A 10,000-nucleotide genomic window follows, 5' to 3' on the forward strand; every position below is an offset into this window, starting at 1 on the left:
ATCTCAAAGAAGATCTGACTGACCAACACTGTATAAGAACGTTTATACATGGTTTGCTAATGTTTGGAAAATATTTCTGAATGTCTATGAAACAAATGCGTTTGAGAAAGTGTTTAATGTGAGGAACAGCCTGAGATCCTGAAGGTGTTTCCTTACATCACAACACAAGTTTCAGAGCAAGAGCTGATTCTGTTCCTCTGAGGATTAGTCCCAGCGTTCAGTGTGTGATCGAGGACGCCACTCGTGTGTGTGTGTGTGTGTGTGTGTGTGTGTGTGTGTGTGTGTGTGTGTGTGTGTGTGTTTATTTGTGTGTCTGATTGGAAGTCGAGGAGGCGCTAAAGAGTTGATAATCCTCCTTTTATTCCGGAGCTGCTCCTCGGCTGGCCTTCGCTCTCAAACGCTGATAACTCAAACGAATCTGTTATTCCTCTGGACTGTTTCAGACGCCGCTCATCATTTTCCTCAAACACAATCACACATTTCTCCATTCACCGTCTCGCCAAACTAGTTTCTTCAAAAGAGCTTTTGCCTGTTTGTGAACTGTTTTTAACTACTTGGGATTATCTTTCTTCTGAGTTTTTTTTGCATGCATAAAAAAAGGAGTTCGTTCAAAAGTAACATTCCCATAATGTGACTTTTTAAAACATGTTCAGAGAAATAATGTTTATTCACGATCTAATATTGTGACCCTGGGAGTCAGGCATAACATTATGACCCGTCTCTAGACCCCTGAAGGTGTGCTGTAGTATCTGGCACCAAGATGTTAGCAGCAGATCCTTTAAGTGCTGTAAGTTGCGAGGTGGGGCCACTTGTTTGTTCAGCTCATCCATAGATGCTCGATTGGATTGAGATCTGGGGAATTTGGAGACCAAGTCACATCCACATGATGGAGGACCCAAGGTTTCCCAGCAGAACATTGCCCAAAGCATCATTGCCTCCGCCGCCACACCTTCTTCCCATAATGCACCTGGTGCCTTGTGTTTTCCCCAGGTAAGCCACACACACACACCCGGCCAGCCACAAAAATTAGCCCATGATTTCCTCTCCCTCAAGTCAAGTGTGTGTGACATTCTTTTTTCAGACGAATATAATCTGAGTTATATTACAAAAGTCCAGGCTAATCCAAGCTTTATAATAGCAGTAATAGTTGCTCTGTTTCTGAAGTCCATAAAAAGTGCATCTGTCCGTCATATAACTGCTCCAGCGGCTCTGGGGTGTTAATAAAGGCCTTCTGAAGCAAATCAACGTGTTTGTGTAAGAAAAATATCCATATTTAAAACTTTATCAAGTTAAGTTTCGGCCGACCGCCTTCTGTGTTCAATTTATGGAAAAAAATTTGAAAGTTCCCCTGCGGATGGAAAGACTAATGTTGCGTTCACACCGGACGCAAATGAAGTGATTGATTTACGCAAGTGATTTACATGTTAAATGGTTAGTTCATCCAAAAATGTAAATTCTGTCATTAATTCCTCACCCTCATGTGGTTGGACACCCGTCAGACCTCCGTTCATCTTCAGACACAAATGAAGATATTTTAGTGTAAAGCTGATGCTGAGAAAGGCTTCAGATAGGCCTCCATTGGCATTCAGTACATTTACACTCACAAGACCCATAAAAGGCACTAAAAACACCGTTACAAAGTCCATCTCACCACAGTGACTCTACAATAATTTTACGATGCGACGACAATAGTTTTTGTGCGCAATTTTTTTTTAAAATAACGCCTTTATCCAACTTGTTCTTGTCTTCCGTGTGTGTCTCCACGAGAATATGAGCAGATCCGGCGTTCGGGAATCCATGAAATGCCACTTTAGCCCCATTTTGAGAACTACACCGAGACCTAAAGCACGATCAGTGTAGAATTCAACAGCTGAGATACGCGCGTCTTCCTCTGCTCGTAAACAAATCTCTTCTGGGTCATGTGTCCGAACGCCGGATCTGCTCATATTCTCACGCATGCGTCGTGGAGACACACACGGAAGACAAGAACAAGCTGGATAAAGGTGTTATTTAGATTTTTTTTGCGCACAAAAACTATTGTCGTCGCATCGTAAGATTATTGTAGAGTCACTGTGGTGAGATGGACTTTGTAACGACGTTTTTAGTGCCTTTTATGGGTCTTGTGAGTGTAAATGTACTGAATGCCAATGGAGGCCTATCTGAAGCCTTTCTCAGCATCAGCTTTACACTAAAATATCTTCATTTGTGTCTGAAGATGAACGGAGGTCTGACGGGTGTCCAACCACATGAGGCTCAGTCATTAATGACACAATTTACATTTTTGGGTGAACTAACCCTTTAAGTCAATGCAAAGACACAAATAGACATTCTGCGGTGTGATTCGCAAATGCTGTGAATCGCCCAAGTTGTAAAATCTGAACTTTGGCGGATATTCGCGCTGCATTAACCAATCAGGAGCTTGCTCTAGTAGTGACAAACAACAATGAGGAGAAAATCTGTATATTAATATCTGGTTCAGACAATATGATTATCACTGTGATAACATTAAATGACATGAAACACAACCCAGTCTCTTTTTGTTAAATGCAAGTTTATGTTTGATCAATAATACAAAAGTATAAGTAAAAGGTATAATAAGCTACACATGAAATAAAGCAAACAATTCAGTCAAACATTTAAAGTCAGTGCTAGTAGGCTACAACGCTAACGTAAAGTTATAGCCTAAAAATAAAAAAAGTAATGAAACTTCTCTTTGCCCTCAGCCTAAACGATTCGCCAGCGAACAATTTATAGATCCATGAGAGCAAAGATCGGCCGTTACAAGACGAATTATAGCTCGAGACACTCTATTGCTCTCTTTATAAACCACAGATTTGAGCTTTAAACAACTACATTCTCACCTGAAAAAATCTATACTACGTTTTGTCACATATTAACAGTAGATTTTAACAAAAAAGACGTGTAAACACAGCCCATGTCAGCCATTTCTCAACGAGACTGGAGCAAAAGCCCCGCCCATAACGATACCTGAACACCAATGAAACGAGTAAACTCAAAGTGTTCAAGTGTCCAACTTTGCGCGAATAGCATGATTTATTCGTGTCCGGTGTGAACGCCACATAACGCGAGCAGGTCCGCTCGTCATGACGTCACGAACGCATCTTGAGTTTCACTTTCAACATTCAACACTTTTCCATGGAAGGCGATCGGCTGGAACTTAACTTGATAAAGTTTTAAATATGGATATTTTTCTTACACAAACGCATCGATTCGCTTCAGAAGGCCTTTATTAACACCCCAGAGCCGCTGGAGCAGTTATATGACGCACAGATGCACTTTTTATGGACTTCAAAAACAGAGCAACTATTACTGCTATTATAAAGCTTGGATTAGCCTGGACTTTTGTAATATAACTCAGATTTTATTCGTCTGACAGAAGAATGTCATACACACCTCAGATGACTTGAGGGAGAGGAAATCATGGGCTAATTTTCATTTTTGGGTGAACTGTCCCTTTAAAACTTATTTCTATTAGCTGGAGTCAAGCTCCAAAAAGGACAAACAAAACCTAAAAGTGTCATTAAAGTATAATAATACTTACAACATGGTCTGTTTCTCTGTTATGATGTCCTTTTTCAGCTTGACAGCCCAATCTGCAACAGTTTTTGGGGTAAAACGCTGATTTCATATCTGAGAGCTGGAAACACATCTGTGGTTTTCCTGTGGAATCAATCGGGCTACTTTTAAACGGCTGATGTTTCCAGCGTGGGTTAAAGGTTTGACATATTGCAGAAATTGTATTTGACTGAAATGCTTGTGTTGAAGTATTTTATATTCTACCAATGATAAAACTGTAGTAGATGTTAAAGGAACACGACGACTTTTTGGGACTTTATCTTATTCCCCGGATCCCCCAGAGTTAGATAAGACCATACACACCATTCTCATCTCCATGCCATAACTCTGACGCACCCACCGCTAGCCTAGCTTAGCACAAAGACTGGAGGTAAACGGCTCCAGCTAGCCTAGCTTAGCACAAAGACTGGAGGTAAATGGCTCCAGCTAGCCTAGCTTGGCACAAAGACTGGAGGTAAATGGCTCCATCTAGCCTTGCTTACCACAAAGACTGGAGGTAAACGGTTCCAGCTAGCCTAGCTTAGCACAAAGACTGGAGGTAAACAGTTCCAGCTAGCCTAGCTTAGCACAAAGACTGGAGGTAAACAGTTCCATCTAGCCTAGCTTAGCACAAAGACTGGAGGTAAACGGCTCCAGCTAGACTAGCTTAGCACAAAGACTGGAAGTAAACGGCTCCAGCTAGACTAGCTTAGCACAAAGACTGGAGGTAAACGGCTCCAGCTAGCCTAGCTTAGCACAAAGACTGGAGGTAAACAGTTCCAGCTAGCCTAGCTTAGCACAAAGACTGGAGGTAAACAGTTCCATCTAGCCTAGCTTAGCACAAAGACTGGAGGTAAATGGCTCCAGCTAGACTAGCTTAGCACAAAGACTGGAAGTAAACGGCTCCAGCTAGACTAGCTTAGCACAAAGACTGGAGGTAAACGGCTCCAGCTAGACAAGCTTAGCACAAAGACTGGAGGTAAATGGCTCCAGCTAGCCTAGCTTAGCACCAAGACTGGAAGTAAACGTCTCCAGCTAGACTAGCTTAGCACAAAGACTGAAGGTAAATGGCTCCAGCTAGCCTAGCTTAGCACAAAGACTGGAGGTAAATGGCTCCAGCTAGCCTAGCTTAGCACAAAGACTGGAGGTAGGCTAGCTGGAGCCGTTTACCTCCAGTCTTTGTGCTAAGCTAGGCTAGCGGTGGGTGCGTCAGAGTTATGGCACGGAGATGAGAAGGGTGTGTATGGACTTATCTAACTCTGGGGGATACAGGGAAAGTAACAAAAAGTTGGTGTGTTCCTTTAAGTTTTGTGATTACTACGGTATATCGGCCACCATATCGGTATTGGCCAATATATGTTCATTTTTGTTATCATAATCAGGCTCTCAAAAATTATATACAAATTTGAATTTAGATTTATCGGGCAATATATCGGTTATCAGTGTTGGCCAAAATGTTCATATCGGTGCATCCTTCCAACATCAAATATGTATTTTAGGTATAGGAACGGCATATTTGGGATATGGTCATTGGGCTATTTTTGATTGGCCTTAGTTTGCTTACACCTGGCACAGAATCAACACTAAGCCACTTTTGCTGAGAGCTATCTGCAAGAGTCCATTAGACACCACAAACCCATCTAGACAATTGCACAAAACCGCCTTGCGTGTTGCAGATGCATTTCAGCTCTTTATTTCAGTTGGAGCTTCCGCAGCACTGATATTCTCTGAAAAGAGCTACTGGGAAGGAGTGTGAACAGAGAAGTGTGTGTTTGAACAGATATGTTTTATCGCCGCGGTACAGCTGGCGGCTACAGAGAGAAAGAGGAAGACGGGCTCTGGTTCTGATGGTTCTTCTACACCGCAGTGAATCATCACGTCAGCTTCCTCCTGTGTGAACATCACTGATGCAACTCTGATGGAAGGCAGTGCAGCTTCACCTCAGCATTTTTGCGCTAACAGTTTGAGTACATGTTTTTCACCTATAGAAATAGAAATAGGATGTTGTGCTAACAAATGCTAAGTTAGTATAGTTCGCTTACACAAGAGCTCTAGTAACTAAAAAAGAACTTGATCTTTTACTTGATTTACTCTTGACTTAGTATCGTTGTTACCATTGTTGTGTTTTGACGCTGAATGTTGAAGTGTGTGTGTGTGCGAGACTGCAAGATATTGTCACAAATATAAAGGGTTATTATATCAACTCAATGAAAAGTTTCACAAGGTTGTAAAATTGTAAACGATCATTACGCCATGAAGGGAAAGAATTACAGTTGCTTTTAAAAGGTGACTTCATTTCTGACTAAACTATAGTTAATTATTCAGTCAGAAGTTAGGTCAACTTTTAAAAGCAACATATTTATCACTTATCTTCCTTTGAAATAAAAAAACTGTGATTTATTGTTGCATCGCTGCCTCAATAGGAAGAGAATTACAATAATGTGAATGTTCCTTGTGCCCGACCAAAGGCAACACTGATCTCCATAATTGTGACCATCAAATTATTTTTTCTTCACAAAATGCCACTCAAACCAATTAATTAATCTTAACTTGGGTTTTCTGAGTAAACAAGGTATAGTATGTGAATAGTACAGATTACTCGATTTTTACAATTAAATTAAGACATTAAGTAAAGTTAACTCAAACGTGTGAGTTAAAATCATTGGATTTTACAGGGAAGTATTTGATATTTTAACAGAGTAGTATGTCCGAACGCATAGCATTCGAAAAACAATAGGGGAAGTGCACATTCGATGGACACTTTACCATGTGGCCACAGTAGAGGATTTATGAATGGCAGTGAAGCGACGCAACTGTAGTGTAGTGACGAATTGGGGTCCCATTGGATCAGATTTTTTTAATAGATACTCTCTTTAGCACCTGATTACAATTCCTACAAAATACATAATAAATGCTGTTATAATGACCATTTATAATTAGCTTATGTACTAGCATAGCATTTAATTAGCCTGATAGCTTAGTTTATACACACATTTGCACTTACCCTACATATATTCTCTCAATAATCTTTAACGTAATTATGTGTAAAATTTTGTGTTAAATGTCCAAATATTTCAGTTATGAATAAAACAAATGAATGAGGTTTAATTATTCACTTGTTATTTATTAATGAACAGTTAATCAACTTTAAGAAATTACGTTCAATTGTTTTTTATTGCGCATATTATTGTAAGCTCTGCGTATTTTAACTTAATATAATTTGTACTTGTGATAATCATTAACTGACCGTTTGGGGAGACCCGATTTCGAGGGAGGACTCGATTTGTCATGAGTGACAGTGACAACATGGCGGATGGCACATTATGCTTGTTCGAGATGTGTTGGCGCTGCGCAGACCACGGCGATCGCCGATTTTTTTGGTTGCAAAGTTCAAATTCAAGTGCACTCATCTCATCAGTCCTCAGTTCAAAATAATGTACAATTCTCACTACTGTTTGTAAAGATGTCGTGTTTAAAGAGCTTTATTTATGTTTTACTTATTTATTATGGTTTATTAAATGGAGTAGACTGCATTTACGCTCTTTTAATTCCTCAGTTTATGAGCGCTCAGCATGCGCGTGCTCCTTTAAGAGTCGCGCTGCCGTTGCGTAGGTCCTTCATGAATGAAACCACGTGACCAAGCCAAATCATATGACGTCTGGCTTCAGCGCGAGAGAAAGAGGATCAACACGGTCACAAATTCGCCGACAACAGCGACAAACTCCCGCTGGATTCTCCTCGCGTCCACCAGACACCGGCATCTGCGGCGCCAGGCGTTTCCCGACGCGTTCGGTGAGTGCGTCGACGCGGAATGCGTTCCTCACGCGGACGAGAGTCGCTCACCTCAGATCTGTTTTGCTGAGTGTGCGCGACACTGTGTGTGTGTGGTGTGTGTATGTGTTTGCGCGTGCGTGTGAGTGTATGTCAGTTTCTTTTTTTAGTGCAGAACATGAACCATTTACTAATATATGCGAACACAATGAGGAATTAAATAAAGAACATACAGAATAAAAAACAAAACAAGCATTATTATTATTAAAAATATTGAATATAAAATTATTACAATTAAATTGTCAATGTAATAAAAAAAAGTTATTCATTTTGTATTTAACAAAAGTTTCTAATATGCTGTTATATCTGTGCTTTGCTTTTTTTTGCACTATCACAGTATTATGCATTAAAAAGTGGATGTTAGCTTTACTATGTCCTTTTATAGTTATGAATATGTAATTCATAAATAATTTGAATATGTAATTAATAACTATAAATGGACAATTGTTAAAAAATATATATATTTAAAGCTATATCACCAAAAACAAATTTTTTAGTCACACATGGAGAACTATTTATAATTATGAATATGCAAATTCCTCGTATATTCAACTACATTTTGCTATTCTAGCAATATGCTAATAATAAAATTGTGCTAATGTTGCACTAATTTATTTACATGTGTTTGTTTACTATATTATTAATATCGCTGTTCATATGCTCATATGTGCGCGCGTCACATGACGCCGCCGCCGCCGCGCGCGTTGAGCGGGACGCGCGTTTTAAAGGGCTCGCCGTGCTGAATCATCACGATCGGGTCATTCCGCTTAAAACCCGCCACACACACACTCACACACACACACATACACAGAGCCATGATGACAGCGAACAGACAAAGGGCTCATCGATACACACTCACACACCCTAATCTGTGATCAATCACCTGCTCTGATCGCCGCTTTCGATTTGAAACATTTGCAGAAATCAGCGGGATTCGGCTTGCGTTATATTTAGAGAGAGCGAGCGTGTGTGTGTGTGTGTGTGTCAGGCAGAGGTTACACAGCAACACAAACGCGCGCGCGCGCGCGCACACGCGGATCTCTGGATCTGAATAATCGGAACCTGCTGGTTCATCAGAACCGTCTGCGCTGGACACAGATCCTCCGGGTTCGAGGTGCGTTAGTATTTCTCTTTTACGCGAGACGACTGAATTATTTCCACAGGTTTACACCCTGAGTTAAAGTGCTGTGGTATCAGCTGGTAATGCCGTAGTACTTTTGTTGTCTGCTACTGTGTCATGGTATTTTACTCGCCTACATTGACATCATTTCACAGGCATCTGTCTCGTTTCGAACCGTTCCAACGCGCGTACGAGCCCTTGGTAGGGAACACACTAGGGTTTGAGACCACAGCTAACGAAAATATCTCCTGAGAACGCTTTGCTAAGGTTTCCGTTAGTTCATGAAGCCGTTATTTCTGAATGTCGTTAAAGACGTTATTTTTTAAAAAGGTGTTAAAACCGTTATATTTATTTAAAAAAACAAAACGCGGGAACATTCCATTTCATCGTTTTTCAGACATTATAATAATTTTGAAAGTTCTCACATTTGTCTTTGTGTGTAAGGTTTACATGTTTACATTTATTCGTTATCTACCAAACTGAGATGTTAAGAAAGTACACAAAGATAATACATCTACCATTGAACGATATGTGTGAAGAACACTGGTATTATATTTATGTATCTGGACATATGCCCTGTTTTATTGATGTCGTGGTGAAACTAGTTTTGTGGAGCATTTGTTGAATTCCGTTACCCCGCGCGGGCGCGCGCTCGCGCTCGGAATCATTGATATCAGCATGATTTCAGATCAGCGCTGCTGAAAATCCTCAGATCAGCGGTATTAACGGGCATTTGAGCGGATGAGGAAGATGCTGATTCATCAATCGCTGGTATTTGTTTGACGTGAGCCCGGGCACCGGGGCGTCATGGCAACACGGCATATCTGAGCGCGCGGAACCGGGTAGCTTTCGAGGCACGGAGAGAGCGCGTGCATCAATAACAGCAGCTGCGCGTATCACTGTGTGTCTATAAGGAGCTTTTACATGTCAACTGACAGATACTGTTATAAAGCATATAATATTTATATAAAAATTCACATGGCTTTTTTAGGATGTTTTTAGTTTAGCGCATTAGATCAGTCTTAAATCCTGTCAGAATAACCGCAGATCTGCTGCCTGTTCTTGTGTATTTGCTTACAGCTTTGTTTAGTTTTTTTTACATCAGTTCAGTGTTATTATGGTGGTTTTACCATGGTACAGTGCTAGTTTGAGATGATGATGCCCCGAATCAGCTGCATTTTCGGCCAGAGTTATTAATAAAATAAGGACTGATTTGGTTTTATATTGTTGATGGCCGATACAAAGGTCACGGGTTCGATTCCCAATGCGATGCATTAACTGATTTATGAGTACAATGAATGTAAACATGGTGTCCAAAACGGCTGCTGTATGATTATTATATGTAATAACCCTTGCTCGCTAAAGAATGCTGAGTTAAAAATAACCCAAGTTGGGTCGAAAATGGACAAACAGGCAAATTGGGTTGTTTAAACCCAGAGGATGGGTTGCTGGAATAAAAAAAACCAAGGTTGG

General features: G+C 40.5%; 1 protein-coding gene across 1 annotated transcript in view; it reads left to right on the top strand.

Moving 5' to 3' along the window:
• Nucleotides 1-7,199: 7,199 nt before the first annotated feature.
• Nucleotides 7,200-10,000, top strand: part of mafgb (v-maf avian musculoaponeurotic fibrosarcoma oncogene homolog Gb) — a gene marked incomplete at its 5' end in the record, with an annotated part of 50,321 nt that continues 47,520 nt past the window's right edge. The window contains 1 exon segment of the mRNA XM_079845202.1: nucleotides 7,200-7,368. Within this exon segment, the coding sequence (XP_079701328.1) occupies nucleotides 7,200-7,368 (169 nt within the window).

This window comes from Gobio gobio (assembly GCF_949357685.1).
Source record: "Gobio gobio genome assembly, chromosome: 19".
In the NCBI taxonomy this organism is placed as follows: Eukaryota; Metazoa; Chordata; class Actinopteri; order Cypriniformes; family Gobionidae; genus Gobio; species Gobio gobio.